General features: G+C 45.8%; 1 protein-coding gene across 22 annotated transcripts in view; it reads left to right on the plus strand.

Annotated features, from left to right (window-relative positions):
* Positions 1–23880, plus strand: part of Pxk (PX domain containing serine/threonine kinase) — a 66938-nt gene that overhangs the window by 32806 nt on the left and 10252 nt on the right. For 19 of the 22 annotated variants that reach the window (XM_006517978.4, XM_006517975.4, XM_006517980.3 and 16 more), the window contains exons 5-16: positions 5884–5961; positions 6361–6434; positions 7005–7079; positions 9657–9761; positions 10458–10559; positions 13091–13252; positions 13609–13726; positions 15209–15287; positions 17095–17143; positions 19942–20019; positions 20510–20596; positions 21096–21165. In XM_006517978.4, coding sequence (XP_006518041.1) covers positions 5884–5961; positions 6361–6434; positions 7005–7079; positions 9657–9761; positions 10458–10559; positions 13091–13252; positions 13609–13726; positions 15209–15287; positions 17095–17143; positions 19942–20019; positions 20510–20596; positions 21096–21165 — 1077 coding nt within the window. Of the gene's footprint in view, positions 1–5883; positions 5962–6360; positions 6435–7004; positions 7080–9656; positions 9762–10457; positions 10560–13090; positions 13253–13608; positions 13727–15208; positions 15288–16156; positions 16242–17094; positions 17144–19941; positions 20020–20509; positions 20597–21095; positions 21166–23880 lie in introns of those variants that run through there. The other 3 variants (XR_001781106.2, XR_874027.3, XM_017315952.2) reach the window with 2 other exon arrangements.

Raw genomic sequence — 23880 nt, forward strand, 5'->3', positions numbered from 1 at the left:
TCCACGGAAACAGTCCCGCTGTGCACTGTGGTCTGCCCGCTTTCTTCCCTGTGGAGCAGGGTGGGCAGCCCACAACAGTGCATAGAACAACCTCAATTCGGTTTTTAGTGTGTCTTGGTTTTCTAGAACGTCTTTAAATGTAATGTTGATTCAGAAAGGCTGATCCTGTGTCCTCCCACCTGCTCCGGGACTCTTAGTGCCAAGCAGAGATGGCTTTTGCTCCCCTACTGGCTACACACAAGCTCAGTGTTAAATACCCAAGCCTGAAGTCAGTAGAAGGAAGAATTAAGTACCTCCTTCACCCTGGTGTGGCCTTGCAGGGGCACCAAACCTTCCTGCCTAGAAGGGTCACTTGGGGGTGGGTTAAGAAACCCCTGTGCTCCAGCTCTGAGCCTGTCAGCCAGTCTATAGGACCTGAAGCTCCTGCACTGGCTCTTCTATACAGCTGAGGGCGAAAGCCTTAGCCCTTGAACTCACTGCTCACAGGGCAGCTTTCTAAGCAGGTGTAGTTGGCCAAAAGTATGGAACTGAGGTCCTCCCCAGACCTGCTGGATCAGGAACTGATTTAACGGGTGTTGGGTGATTTGCATGCACCTTATGATTCGATTCAGAAGCCTTGTTTAGAGTGTGCTTGCCATCTTTAGTAGACGTCATGCAGAGCTAAGGAAAATGCTTTTCCAGAGTCTAACCAAGACAAGTAATGGGTGTTCCAAATTCGCTTACTCTAGGCTCATAGCATCAAGCGTTGCACGGTTACAGGGGTTCCGTTCTTTCCTGGCTCAGACGACCTTCTGTGCTAGGCTGGGGCTCAGGAGAGCCTTGGTTCTGTCAGAACCGCTTGAACCAAACCTTTCACTCTGCCTGTTCCACAGCTGTCAGCAGGGAGTCAGCCCAGCCTTCTGTGTGTTCTGCTCTCCTGAGGGATGGTGTCAGGCTGGAGTGGGCAGGTAACGGTGACAGCTGTCTAGCCAGCATCAGTGACCTGCCACACAGTGTGCCCAGGGTAGGCATGGAGCTCATGCATTCTTGTATTCTAGGAGTGATATTCACATGGGGCAGAATTCAGAGGGCATCTTAGAGCTCTTGTATCAAAACTAACCAGTGTAGTGCGTGTGTGTGTGTGTGTATGTGTGGGCGGGCGCATGCGTGCCAGAGCGGCACAAATGTGCCAGGCCTAAGTAATCCCCATCTCTCTGCAGACTCCAGTTTCCCCATCTGTCTGACAGCTGGGACAAAGAGCAGAGTCAGTAACATCTTAGCCTCAAAAGCATGAGAGCCTGAGTTTTAAGTCTAAGACTCTATCTGAAAACCCAGAGACACTGGTTCACACCTGAAATCCCAGTGCTGGTAGGAGGCAGAGACCTGCACGCATGTGCTTACACACACACACACACACACACACACACACACACACACACACACACACACACACACACACACAGAGCAGGCAATGAGGAGAAAGACTGCAAAGCAGAGTTGAAGCTCAGTCTCTGCTTGAGGGTGTGGGGTTTTAAAAGTCTTTAAGGGATCCCCTTCCCCTAGTTTAGGATTAGTCAGTTTGAGCAAAGATGGGGAGGCTGATAGGTGCTCAACATTAAGGTAAACATGTCCTGATCTCACCTAGAATTCCTTGATTTATCCACAGTCTAAAGAACCCTTTAAGCGTTTGTCTTCGGTAAGGAGTGTGAGGAAGAAGCTGGAACTTGGCCATTTTTATTAGCTACTTAAGGACCCCTCTTTCTGTGTGTCTGCCTGCCAGGGGTCTGTCTTATTCCTACCCCCCACTTCCATCATTCTCCCCGCAAGTAGTACTGCCTCGGCTCTTTCCCATCCCCTGCAGCAGAGGTGATGGTTAGGGTGCAAAGTAGATGTGAGCAGAGTACAAGGCCGCTAGAAATCCCCAGCTCCAGTCTAGCCACCTTGGAGGACTGAAAGGGAGCAGTAAAGAGGAAGCTACTTATTTCTCCTTTCGAATGAAATACCAGAATTTGCCTTGCTTATAGGTTGGTTTACCAGCCGCCTCGGAAGAGGGAAGCCCAGCTCACTTCCTCTTGGCCAACACACTCCTGCAGCAAGGCTTTGCTTGGCTCCCTGGAATTCATGGTTCACTCCCCACCCACACACATGGTGCCTCTCTAAGCGAGACCAAGTCTCCCTTCCAGCGTGGCTGATGGATGCCCTTGCCTCTTCTCAGCTTCGAACTGACTTGATTACTGCCCTACTTCAGCAAGTTTTGAGCTCTGTATTGCAGTGGGAGCCCATATCAGCATGCCTACTTTCCCTTGTCTTGAGCACATTTACTGGGAGCCTGTTAGTGAGGGACTGTCTGGTCAACCTGAGGCTTGGGGTAAGCAGCAGGGCCTCCTAAGCAGCTGCTTCCTGTCCTTCCAGAGAACCAACCTTCAGTCACTGGGCCTTTTCCTGGTTTTATTCAAAAGACTGTGTCCATAAAGGTAAAGCACTCACTCAGTCTCAAAAGGCGCTGGGGAAGGGAGGGACAGACCAAGCAGTGAGGACGCTCCCTTCTAGACCTAACTCTCAGAGCTCCTGGGACTGGTAGGCTAGGAAGGAGCGTCTCAGTTGAGGATTGTGTTCAGAACAAAGCTGGGTATTCTGGAGGGAATGCAGGCTCTAGCACCTAGCAGCAGATTAGGGCTCTGCACAGCCCACCACAGGATGGAGGAGTCAGCTCAGAGGGTTCAAAGGCTGTGCAGAGGGAGACCTGATACCTCTGAGTCTATGGAAGCTGGAAGCACAAGAAGCAGTAAGATGGGCTGGGGCTTGGTTCCCATTCCCTGTCTTGGGCTTTTGTTTTTTAGCACTTAACTGAGTAGCCATTTTCAACCAAATATCCATCAGCCTAAAGAAACAAAAACTTTGTAAGGTAGCAAAATTTAAAAATAAATATTAGCCAAGTGGTGGTGGTACATGCCTTTAATCTCAGAACTCAGGAGGCACAGTCAGATGGCCTACTTAGAAAGTTCCTAGACAGCCAGAGCTACACAGAGAAAAACCAAACAAACAAAAATAAGATTATAAGAGAAATAAGTAGAAAGTAAATGTATTCCTTTTCGGGGTCTGTATTCTGATGGGAGGTTTTGCAGTTGAATTGGCAACGCATTGAGTCTTTAGTTCTTTCTTCAACAGATATTAATTGAGCACTGTTATATATCCCCAGTGCCAAGTGTACTTGGCAAGGCCAATAGCACTTGTGCAGGGAGACTGTACACAGGGTTAGAAGGCGCATCAGGCCTGGGGGCAGAGGAGGGCTTCCCAGAAGAGGCAGTGCTGATTCGGAGAGCTGAGAGGCCAGTGGAGATTAGCAGACTTGGAGCCAGGGGCCAGTACACCAGGAAGAACAGCTCAGGTAGGGGGGAATTAATACTTTCAAAGGGCTCTGGACTTTACCTAAGTTAAAAGATGTCCTCCCAGCTAGAGTCCTCATTCAGGAAGTTCAAGGTCCACAAGAGGAACAGATGTCCTGGACGTGTGTGAGGAGGAGAGGTTGCAGGGAGAAGAATAGTAGATTTAGGCTCAGCCTAAAGGTTTAGCTGGTCCTTGTGGAAAAGCTGAGTGCAGAGGGAAGGCCAGAGGGGTTGTGGGAGGCAGAGCCCAGAGTGTGGAAGGTGAGCCAAACATTGTGGGCCACCAAGCCATAGCCAGTTAGACGCTTGCAGCTTGGTTTTAGTTTGGTTAAAGAAGTGGCAGGCAGTATGGGCTTGAATGGATTTGATGCTGAATCTGGGGTGAGACTGTGTCAGTATCAGTCATCATTCAGTTTCTTAGGATAAAAAGCAGTTCAGATAAATAAGAGGAAAGTTTTCTGCCTTGAGCTCTCTGACCCTCAGGGTTTAAAACAAAAGTCTAATTCTCAGTACTCTCCTTATCAGGAACACGATCTGTCAGGTTTTATTTGTTCCCTGTTGCTTCTCCACGTCTAAAGCAGTATAAGATACACAGTAACACTCCTCAGTTGTTGAGGAGTCCTTGATTGTCTCCTTTAGTTTTGAACTGCCGTCCTGTGCACTTTCTTGAGATGCATTGTAGTATGGTAGGAAATTATTTTCATGATTGTCTCAGAGTTGATATGGATACTTTCATTTAAAGTAGTTTCCTTTTAACTTGTTTTCAACTTAGTTTAGAAATGGTAAAAATATTATATCAACATTTATAAGAGGGCACAGCGTTCTCAGAGCTGTGCTCAGCCCTTCCCAGCCTCCCTGGCCTCTCAGAGCGCTTGAACAGAATGCAGATAGAGCCAGTCCTGCATTTCATGGTCATGTGCTTCCTCTGGAATATTTAGGGAACACTGCATAGTGAGTCAGTAAACAAACACCCAGCTCTTGTCTCCTGCAAACTTCTTCATTCACAATGTGCTGTAAAATATGCACAGTGATAATGTTTGCCAAGCTCTCAGCAGATTCCAGGAGAGGTTGCTGTGACATATGGAGAGAACTGTTGGTGCGTGCAAGCCTCACCAGTCTTTTTGGAACATAATTAACACCAGGCAGAGGTGAAATCCACCATTTTTTTTTTTTTTTTAAGATTGCTGTTTGCTCTCAGAGATCTGGAGTGGCTGCACTTATTCACTGCATTTGAGGGGGCGGGGTATAAAAGGCGGTTATTCTGATAGTTTTTGTTTTTTGTTTTTTTTCCGAGACAGGGTTTCTCTGGAGCCCTGGCTGTCCTGGAACTCACTCTGTAGACCAGGCTGGCCTCGAACTCAGAAATCCGCCTGCCTCTGCCTCCCGAGTGCTGGCTGATAGTTTCTTAATGCAGTGAACTTGAAGGAAATTCTTGTTCTCATTGTCTGTGTTAAGTGGAAATGTTTGAATGATAAATGAACAACAAAAAGAGGATATGTTTGTAAGTAGACAGGCACTCTCTAACCTACCACAAGTGAGCCATGTTGTCGAGGAAGATATTTTTCTGAAACTCTGGCTTTTATTCTAGCACATACTTAAGGCTAATCACTTCTTTGTTTGTGAAAGCTATAATTCCACAAGGAATGAAGATGGGAGAAATATCACTTGGAACATGTCGTTCCATGTGACCTTATAATACTTTGTGAATCTTGAGCTTCAGTTGTGACCTGTTAAATTCCTGGTTTAGGTCAGCTAGTTTATTTACTTTAGATTTCTTGGCTTAAAAAATGTGTTTCCACATAAAGAGTAATTTTATTTTTTGGTCCTTGGTAGTCCTCTACTTTTGGAGTAACTTTAGGTTTACAGAGAAGTTGCAATAATAGTTCCATAGACAGCCCTCCCCTGCCTTCTTCAGTGTAGCTTTTGCTATAACCATGGCACATAACAGACTAAGGACGCACTGTCGGCACTTTACCATTAAACGCAGGTGTTGTGTTTTATAGAGTGTGGTGGTGAGGTGGGTGGGGTGTCTCTGCGGGCCCATGCTGAGGCATCCTTTCTCCCTGAGGGACCAGCCATAGAATGGATATATATAAATAGTTTATTTAGGGGTATCGGAAGGGGAGTTGGGAAGGGAGTAGAGACAGAGAGTGACAGGGAAGAGGAGAGGAAGGCCAGGAACAGAGGAGAGAAACCAGGGTAGGGAGAAGAGAAAAGAAGGAGAAAAGGGTCACGGAGTGAAGAGAGTCAGAGAGCGAGAAGGGACTGAGAGAAGGGGCCTTTTTATCGAAAGCCAGGCCTACCTGCCTATTGCCAGGTAATTGTTGGGCAGAGCCTAGAGGAATGCTAACACCTAGGGTCCAGTTTAAAAGTCTACATTATTTTTAATTTTCCCCTTTTTGATCATGTCTTTTAAAGAAGTCTGTAGACTACAGGGATTTTATTTGCGTGAACAATATATGAGCCTTTGGCTTTTCCTAACATATCTGAATAATGGATGTCTACAATGTCATTGCAGAGATCGCCTTACAGCAGGTTTCCATGTTCTTCCGATCAGAACCAAAGTGGGAGGTGGTAGAACCACTGAAGGACATAGGTGAGAGGCTGGCTTGGCCATCCAGCTGGACGTTATCCCGGCAAAGCTCTTTACTTCTGCGGATCATGGTCCTTGTACCTCCCCACTGCTTCAAGCATTGTCCTTGACGCTGATACCTGTTAACCTTGCTTAAAGCTCTGTCAGAGGACTGGGGTGTGGGTAACATGCAGGACCTCCATTCAGTCCCCAGTAGGCTTTTTCAGTAAGTCTAGATTGACGTTCTGTCCTACTGGCTTTTCTGTAAATGTAGTAAATGTAGTCTCTGTTGTTTTTATAGAGTAGCTTTCTGTATACACATGGTTAAGTGATTGGACCCTATGTAGATAAGGCTAAGATTGACATTTATATCAATTGTTGCAAAAATACTGACACTATAAGCACCTTTCTGCTTTGTGGCAGGTTGGAGGATAAGGAAGAAATATTTCTTGATGAAAATAAAAAACCAACCAAAGGAGCGGCTGGTGCTAAGCTGGGTAAACAGTCTTTTGCTTTCATATATTCCAGGAGGTTTGGGTAGTATATGGAAGAGTTTTGATAGGAGACTCTTAGCACTTTTACTGTGCTTTTTTCAATCCTACGTCAAAAAAGAGTCGTTTCAAATCCTCTGGCTATACAATTGGTCAAGTAATAAATGTTCAGGAGGATATAGGGACAGCCTGGATTTAGGACTGACAGTTTTGAGGTGTGTCCCCCCCACCCCCCAAAGCTATTGGATATTATCTCATCTATTTCCCACTGGGAGTTGTCATGACATACTTGGTAATGGAATTAAATGAAACCCCAGTCATAGCCTGATGTTCATATGTGCACACACCAGTCATAGCCTGATGTTCATATGTGCACACATCAGTCATAGCCTGATGTTCATATGTGCACACACCACCTCTCCAGAAAAGGCCTAGAAGCAGCAAGCTTAATATGATTTCTGTCTTTGGTTTATAATTAAGAACTGGAACAAATAAAGTTAGGGGAAAAGACATGAGGAATTTTTCTTGCAGTGAGTAAAGTGCTAAAGTGCTCTGGTATTTCTTCTGCATTTCCAGGCTGATCTTGGCCCAGACAAGTACTTGTCAGATAAAGATTTTCAGTGTCTAATCAAACTTCTGCCTTCCTGTGTGGTAAGTACAAGTCCTCCCGCTGCCTCACTGCTGCTCAGGGTCAGTGTTCTCTTGAGGGTGAACCTAGATAGGAGACCTGGAAAATACTCTGTGGTCTCAAGAAAATGAAAAGGAACAGTGGCTTTTCACTCAGACCAGAAGTGTGCAGGCTAGTCCCACAGATGTGACGTCCTTTACGCCAGTGTTGGTGACATCTTGGCCCATTAATGATAGCTGTTTAAATGCAGTCTGTATTTTAATCACATATCAGAGTAAGATAGAGACACTTTTCTGAACCTCTTGCTCTTATTGAGCATTTTATCAGTGGGACTCCAAGATCTCTTTCTAGAAGGACACTAACTTCTCAGGGGCTAGGTAAGCTGGGCGAGAGGATGACAAAAGGAGCCACTTTGCTGTCTGAGCTACTTTCCACAGGCTAATGAGCTGGCTTAGAGAGACATGCATTGCTTGGACTAATGGACAGTCCTAATTTAAGGCCTTGGTTGGAAGAACCCACACTGATAGACTTACTTCGTACAGAGTGTCTCAGTAAAGACTGGAGTTTGGCCTATGGCTGGGTTAGTGTTAATTACCTGTTTTCCATACACCAGAATTAATTGCTTTATGGAGTGGCTTGTCCATCGCATTCACCTTTGAATTCATCTTGTTAAAGCAATAAGGCCATGATTTAATGAGGTGTGATCTACATCCAAGAAAAATGCTATGGTCTCGAGTTTGAGTGGTTGTATGATAGGCATTCAAGAACCCAGATTTTTGTTGCTGTTATTTGCAGTAATTGAGTTTGAATCAAGAGCTTTGTATATGCTAGGCAGATGCTCCACCACTGAACTATGCCCCCACCTGTCATTTATCTTTTATTTTAAGATAGGGTTGCACCAAGTTCCCCAGGTTGTCATTGAGCTAACTCTGTGACCCAGGCTGGCCTTGGACTTTTGATCTTCCTGCCCCTGTCTCATAACTCTGGTATTATAGGTTTGAACCACCAGGCACAGTTAGCACCCAGATTTAAAATTACTCATAATGAATGTTTAAAAAAAAAAGACAAGAACAAGAAAGAAGGAGCTGGAGAGACGGCTCAGAGGCTAGGACGCTTGTTCTTGCAGGATACCTGGGTTTGATTTTGAGCATCTACATGGTAGTTCACAGCAATCCGTAATTCCAGTTGTCACGCTTTGCCACTGTCCCCCGTGGGCAGCGGATACATATATAATGTGCATATATACCTGTAGGAAAAATACTCATACTTTATAAAATAAATAAATCCAAAAAAATTAAAACAAAAACAAAACCAACAGCAGTGCTACTGTACCAGTATTGGAGGCAGAGGTAGGGGGGTTACAAAATCAAGACCAACCTGGACAACATAGTGAGACTTTGCCTCAAATAACAAAAACAGCCCCACCCCCATATCCCAACATAGTGCATATAAGAAATACACATTAAGCCAGATGGTAGTGGTGCACTCTTTTAATTCCAGCACCAGGGAAGCCAAGGTAGGGTCTCAGAGTTTCAGGCCAGCCTCATCTACAGAGCAAGTACCAGGACAGCGAAGGCCTACACAGAGAAACCCTGTCTTGGAAAAAAAATATCAGTAAAACAACAACAAAGATATGCACCTTAGCTGGGCTTGGTGGCTCAGTCCTCAAGCAACTCCTTCTAGGTAATGGATTCACATTGGCCCGTTTGCACGTCAGATCTCAGACATATTTTGAATATGTCCTGGTGATAATCCAAGTAAGCTCTTGGATTAGGACTGTGCATTAGAATAAGTAATGAACGTTTCCCCAGGCCAGCGAGTTAGCCTGACAAAGGCAGCTCAGACAGCAAAGGGCTCTTTGTCATTCGCCCGCTCAGGTTACCTAGAGCCTGAGCAGTCAGTCAGGCTTCTTGTCCATGTAACCAAAGTTCCAGGTTTTAGGAGCACATTAAGTCTTTAAAGAATTTGTCTACCTACCTTGCTGGCTGGCATTTGGGTCCCAGCTGCGGAAGACACTGAATCCGCCGCATACTGCAGACTTGTGTAGGAAGTCAGGGAAGTCCACGCTTTGCCTTCCATACCAAAGCACGCTGCTCATGCAGCTCCCAAGTGGATATGCTCCCTGCCTTGGCATCCAAGCAGCAGTGTGGAGTAAGCGGCAAAGCTGTGAGCAGAGACACACTTGGCCTGCTCTCCCACGTAGCTGCTCTGACTGCTGAGCGACTGTTGATTGAGTTCTTTATTGGCTCTTAATTAAAACTCAGCCCTTTTCTTCTCTGCCACCGCGGTTTTGCCTGAAATCTGGATGCACAGAGCAGAGTGAGGGGGCTTTCAGAGACCTCTCATGAGGGGCTTAGCCAAGCAAGGCCTCAGGTGTGGAGCTTGCCCCTCCTTCTTGTCACTTCTCCCCTCCTCCCATCCGAGGGAGAGGAGCTAGTGGATCCTCTAGTCACTTAAAAGTAGCCTGAGTTCAGGAAGTGGCACATCTGCATAAAACTAAACCAGCCACGGGTGCTTGCCTCTCCGGAAAGAGAACATGAATCTAAAAGGCCCTAGATTCTGGTGTAAAGTAACCTGAATTTCTTCTTTTGTTTTGGCAGCACCCTTACATCTATCGGGTCACCTTTGCCACGGCTAGCGAGTCCTCCGCATTGCTGATTAGAGCCTTTAATGAGAAGGGAACTTTGAAGGATCTGATCTACAAGGTACCACTTATAAATCAAGCTGGTCAAGCTTATAGATTTCTTCAGTCCCTTTAGAATCCGTTTTGATGCTTGATATATAAATTTCCAAAAGTTAGGCCCCATGAAATTTTAAAAAATAATTTTCCTCAAGATTATAATTAAGTCGTTTCCCCCCTTAAGCCCCATGAACTTTAATTTTTACATTTTAAGCATAGCATGGTGAGATCCCATGTTCTTGGGAGACTGGCCAGGAGGCTTATGAATTTCAGTCTAACCTGGGTCACATAGTCCCTATCGCAAAAACAAACGGACACAATTAGATCTGATTCGGAAAGACTAGTTTGCTTGAATAGCATGTCTTTCCCATGAGCAGAAGTGGGTGTCTGTCTATTACATGGTAGGCTGCTCTGATGGTGAGTTTGCAAGTTTATACTTTGCATGGAGCAGAGCAGTCCTGGGAAATTCCTACAGTAGGCAAGACTCGGGGATGGCCTAGGGTGAGATGCAGTGTGTCGTCCCTTGGGTACAGGAGAACTAGAGCTCAGACCAGGCTCTTTACCTCAGCTGCAGACTATTGGGTTAACAGCACCAGACCCCATATCCTGTGTGCTGGGGCCCCTGGCTGACTCCTCCTAGAGTCTTTCCTAGCTTTTCAGGAAGCCTGTGGTAAACATTGCCTCCTCTAGCTCTTTATGCATGGTTGATTCTTTTCTAAAGGCAAAACCAAAGGACCCCTTCCTAAAGAAATACTGCAACCCTAAGAAAACCCAGGGCCTTGAACTCCAGCAAATAAAAACATATGGGCGGCAGATATTAGAGGTAAGAGATTTTTGATTTTACTTAAGTTGTTGTTTTAGTTCAGGTGTTATTTCTGTGAAGAGACACTATGACCATAGCAATTCATATAAAGGAAAACATTTAATTTGGGGCTGGCTTACAGTTTGAACAGCTTAGTTCTTTATCAGCACGGCAGGAAACATGATGGCATACAGGTAGACATGGTGCTAGAGAGGGACTGTCCTTACTTGGTGTAGCTTGAGCATATGAGACCTCAGAGCCCATCCCCACATTTCTGCAACAAGGCCACACCTCCTATTCAGACAACCACAGCTGCACTCATATTTCACCAAGAATTACAATTTTAAAAAAGATTTATTTTATTGTGTGTATGTGTCTGCTATATGTGTTGGGGCTGCTGCAGAAGCCAGAAGAAGGTGACAGATTCCCTCACGCTAGAGTGACAGGTGGTTGTGAGCTATCCAGTACGGTTATCAGGAGCCAGACTTAGGCCTTTTAGAAGAACAAGTGACCTTTTTCTGTAGCCTCCTAGAATGACAAATTTCTTAATGGGAAAGTTCTTTTGTACTTTCCAAAATCAGAGACATTGTCGTATTATCTATAGCTTGATATATACTGATATAACTTGATATATTATACTGGATATCATTGCTATATTTTCCCCCAACAAACAAATATTTGATATAAAGGTGACAGTAATTTAGATCTATAAAATTCCAAAAGTTTGGCTGTTAGGTCATCTTTTGGGTTATTTGGCTGATCTTTATCTCTGTGCCAAGATTTGTTTGTAAGCTTCAGTTTCATTGTCTGAATGTGGAGATATAAGCCATGCGGTGTGAGGTCCCTTTACTTAGGGTCCAGGGACTGAACTCGGGCCATCAGGCTTCGATGACAAACATTGCCAGCTACTGATCTGCTGGGACATCTATATATATATATATGTTTGGATTTTTTTGTTTTTTGTTTTGCTTGTTTGTTTTTGAGACAAGGTCTTACTGTGTAGCTCTGACTGGCCTGGAAGGCACTGCATAGACCCAGGTTGATCTCAGATTCAGAGACCTGCCCTGCCTCTGCATGCTAGGGATCAAAGGCATGTGCTGAGATCCCTGACTCCATATGTCTTCTTTACGGAACTATGAAGGCCTGCTCCCATTTGGGTTGGAGATAGAGCTCAAAGGAGAGTGTGTTCTTATTATTCCAAGGCACAAAGTGATCTTCAACACTAAGAGAGAAACAGAGGTGAAAGAGAGGCAGGAAAGAGTGCCAGCTTTGTCCATGTCGTCCTCTCTACATAATTTCTCTAGGCTTCTTGGATTTCACAACCCCATCAGTAGAGAGTTAAGCATACCCTAATCCCATGTTCTTTATATCCATCCATCCATCCATCCATCCATCCATCTAGATATCTATATATAAAGATATAGCTTCATACATACATACATACATACATATATACATACATAACGTGTTTTTGTGTAGGGATACACTTGTGTTCTTATTATTCCAAGGATACACTTGTGTATACACACACACACACACACACACACACACACATGTGGAGGCCAGAAGTCAACAGCAGGTGTCTTTCTGTTGTCCTGGAACTCATTTTGTAGACCAGGTTGGCCTTGAACTCAGAAATCATCCTGTCTCTGCCTCCTGAGTGCTGGGATCAAAGATGTGCACCACAATGCCCGGTAAGATTTCTTAAAGGATGGCATTTTAAAGCTCTAGTCCCCAGGTCCTTGTGGGGACGTATCAGGTATCTTTTGCTGAGTCGCTGTTTATCTTAATGGAAGTTGAGAAGTTTGCTTTTGTAGAGGGCAGAATTCTACTTTGTATAGTGTTGAACAGGAGAAGTTCTCTCCTTAGCCCCTTTCCCTCCGTGGTTGACACAGACACTGGTGCCATAGCTTTATGAAATCCACGCAGGTGGAACAGGACAGCCTCAGAAAAGAGCTGGCTGCTGGGACCAGAAAGTTCCCAAATCAGAGCCTTTGGGCATCAGAGCTCTTCCCTCCAACCTAATTCCCTTCACTTGGGAAAAGAGGAAACTCGATGGTGTGCCCGACAGTCTCACAGCTGTGAGACAGTCTGTATCATCATTCTTTTTTCCAACGAACTCATCAGAGTTGGCATTTTTGGGGGGTGGGGATCTCTTCAGTGGCCTGCTGGATTTCATTTTACAGTAATTAGGTTTTGCTTGGGAGTTAACTCTTAGCCTCCTGCATGTTGAGACAACTGCGGCCGAGCTCCACGCCCAGCTTCAGATGCCTTTCTTCTTACATTTATTTGTTTGTTTACCTGTGGGTGTGTGCTTGTATGTGAGTGGGTGTATGCGTGCCATAGCACATGTGTGCAGGTCAGAGGACAACATGTGGGAATTGGTTCTCTCTTTTCTCCATGTCTGCCCCAAGGATTGCTGTCAGGTTCAGTTGTCAGCACATTTTAACCTGAGCCATCTTGTTTTTTCCAAAAATATTTGAACCATGAGTTTACCTTGTGTTATATGTGAGTGAATTGGGAACAGTTAACCCGCACGTCTTCTTTAATAGGCACTAAAGTTTCTTCATGACAAGGGATTCCCTTACGGCCACCTCCATGCAGCCAATGTGATGCTGGATGGCAACACTTGCCGGCTGCTAGACCTCGAAAACTCACTGCTGGGTCTGCCTTCCTTCTACCGATCCTACTTCACACAATTCAGGAAAATCAATGTGAGTTCTGGCAGTCATGACAGGTCTGTGTTTAGGTCAAATTACCCTGTGCATTAAGCATTGGAAAATTCAATTGGAAAAGTTGGAGTGTACCTTGCTCCTATTTCTCCCATGGAGCATTGCTGGATCTCTAAGAGGCAAAGATGACATGGTGGGACAAGGAAGTAAATAAAATCATTGGTTGAAAATGACATATAGCCTAAGTCAGAAGGATGCCTTGTGAGCCTTATAAAAAGGCTTTGGAGTTACATTGGGAATGAGGCTACCCTGAGCCTTGTTTCTCCGTGGAAGCCTGGGCAGGGGCAGTGAGGGACAATGACTGAAGGTTGAACGTGGCACTGCTCTTTCTTTCCCAGACATTGGAGAGTGTAGATGTGCACTGTTTTGGCCACTTACTCTATGAAATGACTTATGGACGACCTCCCGACTCCGTGCCTGTGGACTCCTTTCCTCCTGCATCATCCTTGGCTGTGGGTCAGTACAGGGCTTGGCAGTGGGGTGTGCTGGGATCTGGTAGTCTACAAAGCTGCTTAAGCGCTTACCAAACTCCAAGAAGGATGGAGGGCCAGTTGTCATGCTCGCCAGCCAGAGCACTGAACATGTGGATGGTTTGTCTGTCTGTTCATCTGTCTGAAGCTTCTGGAGAAACTTCTGTAAACTGCACTGTAATTCTGAAAGCAGGACAATGGAAAGAGAACTGTGGCCAGCTTGGGTTTTAATCAGAAGCTAAAGTGAGGGTCAGGCAACTTTAAGCCAAACTTGAGGAGCCAGGCAAGTGTCAGAGTCCCATCCAAGGAGGAGTGGGAATTAAAAGGAACTCGAGAGCCATGGCTGGAGGCCTGGAAGATAAGGGCCTCGCCTGCCCAGCCAGGCCTCCAGATTCCAGGCAGGTGTTCAGGAGCTGTTACAGTCTTACCCAAGGAGACTAAGGAGGACGGAAGAACAGGTGAGGCACAAGGACCCGTGTAAACTCATCTTAGACCATCCCATTCTTGAGTGGCCAGCTCAGAGCTCAAGGCTGGAAGAAAAAGAGCCCAAGGTAGCTTTGGGGACACTGTTTGGAATCTGCAATCACTCTGTCAGTTTTCACTATGCCAAATGAGGCAATTCAAGAGAACAGACATGGGCCTGGTGTGGTGCTGCACGCCTTTATTCCCAGCACTCGGGAGGCAGAGGCAGGCAGATCTCTGCGAGTTTGAGGCCAGCCTTGTCTACAGAGTGAGTTCCAGGACAGCCAGGGCTGTTACACAAAGAAATTCAGTCTCAAAAAACCAAAGTGAAGCTGGACGTGGTGGCTCATGCCTTTAATCCCAGCACTCGGGAGGCAGAGGCAGGCGGATTTCTGAGTTTGAGGCCAGTCTGGTTTACAAAGTGAGTTCCAGGACAGCCAGGGCTATACAGAGAGACCCTGTCTCGAACCCCCCCCCCCCCAAAAAAAAAAGAAAGAAAGAAAGTGAAAAAACACCCTGGTAGTGTTTCCTGCCAAGTTTGAACAGCTGAAACTAACCAGTGACCTGTGGGTATGAGAGTCTGGCCACTCTTTTATAACATCAAGGTGTTTGATGACAAGCTGTCAGCAAGTGGCATTTTGTGTCTTGGTTTCCATTAAAAGCAAGCAAGCGTGAAAACCAGGTTCTGAATTTTGCTTTTGTGTACTGTTTACTTCTCTCTAAAGAGAACAGTTGTATGAACACTATCTTGATGCCTTCCTCCATTTCTCCCTGGAGTAGACTTAGCTGTCTGTCAGCATGAGGTTTCTGAGGCATTTCTTTTGAGTCATTGATAATGGCAGTGTTTCCCATCCCCCCACGTATGCCATCTGTCTGTATGTGAAGAGTTTTGACACTGTCCTGATCAGCCTGCAGACAGTTGTTGCAAAGAGATGTCAAACTTTTCCTCACCCAGTGGATCTGCGAGAGTTCTGTGGGACTAAAATGTGTATCTGTTCATTTCAAGTGGCCGTATTGGAGTCTACGCTGTCTTGTGAAGCCTGTAAAAATGGCATGCCTACCGTCTCCCGGCTCTTACAGATGCCGTAAGTCAATCATATGCATTGGTTGTAATCTTGGTAACTGTGCTGAACCTTGGACCACTCTGCCCAGAGCCCGGTGCCACGGTAATGACTCAGTTTGGTCCCTGCAGAGTTGAAGTGACTAGCTTGCTGTCAGGCACTTACAGCATGATACCATGACCCTTTCCTTGTGACCACTCTGCTTAGTCCAGTTGCTGTCCTGGAAATCCTGTGTCCTTCCCACGTGTCCCATCACCATTAACACGTGTGTGTGTTTGTTGAACTCCTGATTTAGGAAATACAATAGGAGGGTCCTCCCTAGCACCTCTCTCTGCTGGTCCTGCCCCAGCCACCAGCTGGGTACCCACCAGGCCTTGGCGGGCCTGCCCTCCACAAGAAAGCGGTGTGTTCTTGGGTTCCTGTGCTGTTGTTTGTTTATTTCATCTCTGAGCACTAGCTGTTAAATAGCTAGTGTGTACCAAACTTTGTACCAAGGCTTTGGTACTCAAAAGACCTCTTCCTGTCAGCACAGTTGTGAGGAGCTGAGCGTGTAAGGCCTCCTTAGGGCCTCTCCTTAGGTGTGGTACCTTCATGCAGAGGTTAAGGTGATATAGCCGAAGTCAGACAAACCTGTGACTGTATGTCAGCTTCATTCTTCCTCCCAGAAGGACATAGGCAAGCTTTCTGAGCGTGTTGCGAGGTTTCCCTAGCCCTGCTTCGTCTGCACCAGCTTGTTGTATAGCAAAGGTATTCAGGAAGTAACAGCAGCAAACATGGCAGGGGACAAAGTTCAGCCAGAGGCTACACTACCGGGCCCTCATTCCTTCCTTCTACCTGGATAGAGACGGCCTACTATAGGCCAGGCAATTCCCCCCCCCCCCCCCCCGCCCCAGGGAAGCTGATGATCAGAAGAAACAAGCCCTTGTCCACGGGATGTGACACTGCAGCATCTGTTTCCAAACCAACAGCCACTAATAACAACATACATATGAGAAAATACATCTACTTTGAAACCTACAACATTTGCCACAGACTCCTGGGTCAGAGAGCACTCAGTCAGGGAGCAGTGGGTGAGGTTGCCTGCTCCGATGTGCACCTGCATCGTCTCCCCAGGGCTCTGTGCTTGTTCCAGCCTCAGCATCAGGACAGGTATTCTGTCTTCCCCAGAACGTTCCACCCCATGGGCTTCCGCTTTAAAGAGGTGTGTCTTGTGTTTAGTGAAAATCTGGAAGTCAGAGGATGAATGGCAGGAGAGGACCAGGATTCCAGAAGGATGCTGAAAAAGGCGTTCATCATTTCTGTGTGGGGTGAACTTCTGTCTGTCTCAACAGAATCTCACATTAAGAGCACTAAGTCACTTGGACACTGTCCATACAGTCCTTCCAACCACAGAAGTCCACAGTGCTTCCTGCTGTTGTTCTAGTAACATACCTTGGAAGAAAGAATTGATGCACGCCAGAAACTACTGTTTTAGAATGAAGTGTGTCTTAGATTCCAATCAAGACAGAATAAACCGCCTTTTCAGATGCAAGAAAACAAATAGTTCTGTTTAGAAACATCTGTTCAATATATCTGCAACATTTTGCAAACTGGTATTTATCAACTCTTTTAAAAAATATTATATGGCCCACAGTGTCACATATAACTGACCTGGTCCCTCCCTAAAAACAGCTCTGAGGGCACCGAGTGACTTGGAAGCACCTTTGCCTTTGCTGACAGACTTGGAGTGGTGGCTCTGGTGGGCTCAGAGGTGGTAAGCTGCCCTGCCCTGCTCTGAGAGTACCCCCAGTACTGAGATTAAACCCTTATGCATTTGTTTCTTTTCTTATAGATTATTCAGTGATGTTTTACTAACAACTTCTGAAAAGCCACAGTTTAAGGTAAAGCAAATTATATAATTTTTGGGTTTATGACATAAGTAACTTGACTTTGAAAATTAATTTTTTAAAAAACTAAAAGGTTCATAAATGAAAAATTAGGAAGGACCCAAACACCCTACTATAGCTAGTTACTCTTTTGACTGTTTATAATGCATGAGGTTGTTTTATTAGGTGTTTGTGTGTGTGTGTGTGTTTGTTTTCCTTTCAAGACAGGATTTCTCCGTGTAGCCTAGCCTGACCTAAAAGTTGTTCTGTAGACCATGCTGACCTTGTACTCAGAGATCCACTTGCCCCTGCCTCCAAGCCTCCAAGTGAAGTGCTGGGATTAAGGTGTGTACCACCACTTCCTGGCTTTTTTAAAAACCAGATTTGGGCTGGGCGTGGTGGCGCACGCCTTTAATCCCAGCACTCGGGAGGCAGAGACTGAGTTCCAGGACAGCCAGGGCTATACAGAGAAACCCTGTCTCAAAAAAAAAAAAGAAAAGAAAAGAAAAGAAAAGAAAAAGAAAGAAACAGACTTGGATAGCCTGCCTTCCCAATGCTGGGTTATAAGCATGCACCACTATGCCTAGCTATATATAGTACATGTATTTAAAACATTTTATCCACTAAAAGTGAAATGTATAAATGCATTATAATCCTGTGGAAAGTAATTATTATTTAGGCCAATATCAACAAAATAGTGGGATCTGGAAGACAGAATATAAACCCAAATATCTGTATGTAAAGAAAACTGGGAAGGACCTATTAGGAGAAGCAGCAGTATGGAGCGGTGGTCCTGGGCTTTACGCTGCTCTGTGGCTGCTAGCAGCCATTTGCTATTTGGGGCCACATTGCCCTCTGCAGTGGTTGGCCTACGCGCCAAGCCCGGGAAGCCCAGCCCTGCTTCTCCTTGGATGCAGTAAACCTCCCACCTCCTCAGCTGCTTTTCAGTGCTGGTTGTTTTGTTTAAGTCATCTCTCTATGGTTTCCACGGCGACTGAATCATCTTTCATTCCTACTCAGTACACAAGGGTTCCAATTGCTCTACATTCCTGCCAAGACTTGTGTTTTACCTGCATCTATGTCTGTGTACTACACAAAAGCCCCGTGCCTGCAGAGGCTAGAAGGAGGCATTAGATCCCCTGGGACTGTAGGTACAGATCATGAGCTGCCACGAGGCTGCCGGGGACCAAACTCAGATTCTGTAAGAACTCACCATTGAGCCGTCTCTAGAGCCCAAATGTTTGTAATTCTTTATTGTTATTCTTGTCTGTCTGTCTGTCTGTCTATCTGTCTGTTTGCACTGGGGTCTCACTATAACTCAAGTTGGCCCAAAACTTGCCTTATAGCCCAGGCTATCGTGGAACTCAAATTCTCCTACCTTGAATTCCTGAGTGCTGGGATTAACAGCTTGTACTACCATGTCAAACTTATTTTATGTTTTTTTTTTTTGATGGTGACCATCATAATGGCTATGAAGAGATATGATATCTAATGTGTGGTTTTGATTTGTATTTGTTCAGTGTTGAACTTTTTAACTGATGAAAGTACCATTTGATAAGGCAGGGGTTTTTGTTACTATTGTTATTTTTAATCATTTGTTTCTTTTCTTTTTTTTTTTGGTTTTGGTTTTGGTTTTTTGAGACAGGGTTTCTCTGTATAGCCTTGGCTGTTCTGGAACTCACTTTGTAGACCAGGCTGGCCTCGAACTCAGAAATGAACCTGCCTCTGCCTCCCAAGTGCTGGGATTAAAGGCGTGCGCCACCACGCCCGGCTCGTTTGTTTTTTTCTTTGAAGAAATTTCTGTTAAAGCCCTTTTCCCATTTTTAAGTTGGGTTATATATTTTTGTTGTTCATTTGTATAAGTTTCTCCATATCTATTATATCAAGTCCTTATAAGTATTGGCCTGTTTTAAATTTCATTGTGAGCAGTGTCTTTTGTTGAACAAAGTTTTAGTTTTAACTAGTCCGAGTTATTTGTTGTTTCCTTTCATTACCTATGTTTTTGGTGTTGTATCCAAGAAGTCATTTCCAGCCAGGTAGAATGGTATATGCCTGTAATCCCCGTGGCAAGAGGAGCATTAGTTCAAGGCCAATTCCCTGCCTTAGCAGAGAGCCAGAACTGGTGGTGGGTGGTGGCAAACACACACAGCAGCCGAGGAAGCTGCAGGGGGAGTGTCACAGGTGTACACAAGGCCTGTGTGGACAGTTCGCAGATGCTGTCCTCCAAGCAAGATAAATAAATAGACAGACAATAAGAAGGAAGGGCCTCCCTGAGCTTTAGGGGGTTGACAGTTTTAGGTCTTGCACCCATGCTGAATTAATTTTCAAATATGACTTAAGGCAATGATTTAATCTTACTACTTTTTATGTAGTATTTGACTTTTACCAATGCCCTTTTGAAGCTATTGTTTTTTCCTGGTTGTGTGTGTGTGAGACCATTTGTCTGTGTACAAGAGGGCATGTTTCTGGGATCTCTCATTCTGGTCTATTAACTGTGTAATAATTGGTTTTGAAATGATATTTTGTGAGATCATGTGATAATAGGTTTTGATGCTGTGTTTGTTCTTTGAGACTGCTTTGGCAATTCTGGAACCCTTGAATTACTTGAAACATAGTGTGTTTATGCTTTAAGTTTATGATCTGTTGTCTGAAAGTGCTGGCAAGGAGAGTGTAGCTGGTGTACATGGAGCATGGTTTTAACTGGCTTTGCTCTAGAGGACCTCCATGTGATGACGGCTGCTGCGGCATGTGTTGAGAACTCAGGAGACTCCAACCACTTCACTCAGTAGCTCATGTACTGATTCTCCCTTCAGATTCCCACAAAACTAAAAGAGGCATTGCGAATTGCCAAGGAATGCATAGAGAAGAGACTCACCGAGGAACAGAAGCAGGTAAGCTGGCGGTTGCTCCGCATCCCCTGTGATCATTCAGTGACCCATTCACAGTGATTGACTTTGGACGTTCACCCACATCCCCATTCCGTGCCTACTTGCTCTTAACCAGATTTTGGGCTAAGTTCTGTGACACAGAACAGCATCTCACAGGTCCGCCTTCAGCCTGCTCAGTGTGTGTAGAGCAAGCACACGCACTGGCGTGACCATCCTTCCTGATGAGGACTCACTGGTGGGGTGGGCGGTTAGCAGCACTCATGGGTCACAATCTGCCGTAAAGATCAATGGCAGGAAGGAATTGGGAAAGTGAGAAGGGTCACTGTCACTCAGCATGCCCTTCTTCCAGAGAGCCAGAGCTGAGCCACAAGCGGGCCAAGAAAGACCTTGCTTATCCCAAGAGCTTAATGTGGTCAAACACATAGAAGTCTCCTTGGGAACCTGCTTTGGGTAGACTTGGTTTACACTTGTTGGGGATTGTGGTCTCTTAAAGATTCACCAGCATCGAAGACTAACGAGAGCCCAGTCACACCATGGGTCTGAGGAAGAAAGGAAAAGGAGAAAGATCTTAGCTCGAAAGGTAAGCCTTTGTCCCTGTGTTCTCTTTGAAATCCTTGACTGCACGAGGAGAAAATTCTAAGGCTGATGGTGCACACTTAGTGACACAGTTTTATCTTGGACGCTAAAAGCCTTTCTGGATGACGGGTTTGGAACGTACCATGCATATACACCGCCTCCCACCAGTCGGGTCCTGCAGCCTCTGCCCCAGTCTGCCCTGCTCCTGTTCAGTAGAAGATTATGTTTTTAGTGGAGTGTTGCACACACACATGCACACGCACACGCGTGTCAGTAGCATAGAGTTTGCTGGCAGAAGGCAATGGGAGGAGACGGTCAGGGTGGGTGTTAAGCCAGCATCTTGGTTTTATTTTCTCCTGTGGCTGTGGCTTCTCTGCCTTAGGTTATGAAGCTGAATATACCACTTTTCACAGCTAGTGAAACTGTATGTCTGGAGGTTTTTAAACTCTCAGCTCAGAGTGCTTTTTCTTTGCTTACCACCCACCCTTCTTTTATTTTTAAAGAAGTCAAAACGATCTGCTGTTGAAAACAGTGAGGAGCAGCCAGTGAAGCACAGTAACTCCAATAACTCAGGTAACTGGTTGGATGTTGTCTTGGGCCCAGCACCCAGAGGTGCAGTTCAGGACTCTGTAGGTGGATCAGTGCAGTGATGAGAGCAGAGATTAGAAAACTCTGTCCCCCGTGAAGAATTGTGACAACACTCATATGCCCACCTCTGCACTGATGGCTAGACTCCATCTGTCAAAGACGGGAGCATTTGACATGGAACAAAATCAGGCCCTTCTGTGTATATGGAAATTAGCCTAGATCTTGCCCACTGCTCTAGAACCCATGTGGTTGAAGGATGTGCTCCCTCGGAGGACTGAGGAGTAGACTCTTTGGTGGGGTGGGGCGGAGGGTTGCGTTGGGTGTGTGAGTGTCAGAGTACCTCTTTTGAGTCATTCTCTCAGTCATCATCTGGACTCTGAGAGTCTTGACAGTCAGTCTCAGCTGCCCCTCTCTCTGCTGGCCGTGCTGACTTTGAGCCTAATGTATATTCCTTTGGACCAGATTGAAGGTCAAATGGAGTGACCTGCTTATGAATCTGTGAAGTACAGCTCATTGCAGAGTAGGGGGGTTTCAGTAACCCAGGCAAGCTCAGCATGACAGGGAATGGGAAGAGGAGACTGGAGTGAGGCTGATTATACTTTAAAGAGATGAAGGAGCCATCAGAAAGGGAGAAGCTAAATAGATGCAAAGAAGTGGGTGATGGAGAAGGGCCCCAGGGAGCATTGACAGCCCATTGTCCACGTCAGGAGCGGAGGAAGCCCATTCATCTCTAAAACACCGGAGAAGGACGGACGGACATGTGAAGAAGTAGAAGTCTAAACGTGGGAGGGCTGGACACAGCAGTGTATGCTTGTAGTCCTAGCTACTCACGCCTGAGGCAGAGTCTTTTTTTTTTTTTTTTTTTTTTTTTTTTTTTTTTTGAGACAGGGTTTCTCTGTGTAGCCCTGGCTGTCCTGGAACTCACTCTGTAGACCAGGCTGGCCTCGAACTCAGAAATCCGCCTGCCTCTGCCTCCCAAGTGCCGGGATTATAGGCTTGCGCCACCACACCCTGCTCCTGAGGCAGATTCTAAGCACAGGAACTGAAGACAAGCCTGGACACTGTAGTGAGACTGGGTGGGATGGATGGATGGATGGATGGATGGATGGATGATTGGATGAATCAATCATAGGTCATACCTCACTTTCCTTGGTCAATTCAGATGTTTGCCCACACTAGAGGACATACTGAGAGGTACACTAGCAAATTGAGCTGTACCTTGAAGGCTAGACTCTCTGAAGCCGAGAATGCAAGAGGTGTAGGTAATACTGAAGATTGGAATGCGAGTGCTAAAGCTCTAGGAATAGGATGAGGATGGTGACACGATCACAGAATCCTAGGTTTTGAGTCAGGCACAGTGTTGGGGGGGAAAGGAGGTCCCAGTGAGGACCAACACATGCTTGGGGAATGGAAGCTGCTGTGACTGGCATATAATTTCACATTTGGAAATGCATTTGCTTCCTAGTTTATAGGGTGAACAGGGGCTAGTCGGTGTCAATGGTGGGGAGATGCAGTCTCCAGCCAGCACATCCATACACTAGTGACTCTGGTTAAGCGGCTGGTTCTTGGTGAAGCAGAGAAGGCCTACTCTACTCTTTCTCTTCCCAAGATTATGCCTGCTGTCCTCCACATGCAGCAGAACAGGTCACCAAAGGAATCCAGGAGTGAGGTAGGGATGTAGCTTAGTTGATAGAATGCTCACCCAACATGCACAAGGCCTTGCTTCCATTCCTCTAATACAGTGAAGTGGGTATGGTGGCATGTGCTTGCAGAGAGCACTTATGCAAACAGGAGGATCAGGATGTCAGGGTTGTCTTTATCCACATAGCAAGTGTAAGCTAATCTAAGACACATGAAACCTGTCTGGAAAAAAACCAAAAAAACCCAAAAATCCTACCCAAGATATCTCAGGAGTTTAGGAAAGACAAGTACTGGTTATTGGTAGAAATGCAGTTACCAACCGGTCTAGAATCACAAGTTCAGTTTTCTGTCTAGAAGATCTGTCAGTACTGGATCAGCCCTCCTGTTGCACAGAGCTGAGGAAGTATTTTGACAGCTGTGGTTTAGTTAGGACTCATCACCAGTGTGTCCACAGGGACAGACGAATCCTCTGAGTCATTAGTGGAGTGATGGTAGAGCCCTACCCTCAGAGCTGGTGGTGGCTGCTCAGTGCTGCATGACAACAGCACGACAACAGCAACTCCCCTGGTGCAGTTCAGGGCCAGGCTGTCCTCTCCTTAGGCTGCCCTTCCTGGTCCCACATAAGAGGCTTCTGCTGCAGGGCTAATTCCTTGGGCTGGGGCATATTTTCTAGGGATTTTTTCAAGCTGTGGGGATTTTAGGTTTTGCTTATGGTTTTTAACCCTAAATGAGGGTGTTTGCTGAGTCTCATTAAGAAAAGGTCGAGGGAATCCCCAGACTTGGGCCTGAGCCTCTTTAACTGAGCTCTGAGTGTCTGCTTGTCCTAAGGAGGTGCTGACTCAGTGGTTCAATGAGTAAAACCTCAGTGGGCGTAGTAGCGCACAGCCAGAGGCAGGCGGATTTCTGAGTTCCAGGACAGCCAGAGCTACATAGAAAGACTGTGTCAAAGAGTCAGATGTGGCAATGTGTGCCAGTGGTCCCAGTACTTGAGAGGCTGAGACAGAATAATCGTTGAGGAGGCTACAGGGAACGAACGAATGGATAAACAGAAAAATCATT

The sequence above is a fragment of the Mus musculus genome, chromosome 14, assembly GCF_000001635.26.
Source record: "Mus musculus strain C57BL/6J chromosome 14, GRCm38.p6 C57BL/6J".
In the NCBI taxonomy this organism is placed as follows: domain Eukaryota; kingdom Metazoa; phylum Chordata; class Mammalia; order Rodentia; family Muridae; genus Mus; species Mus musculus.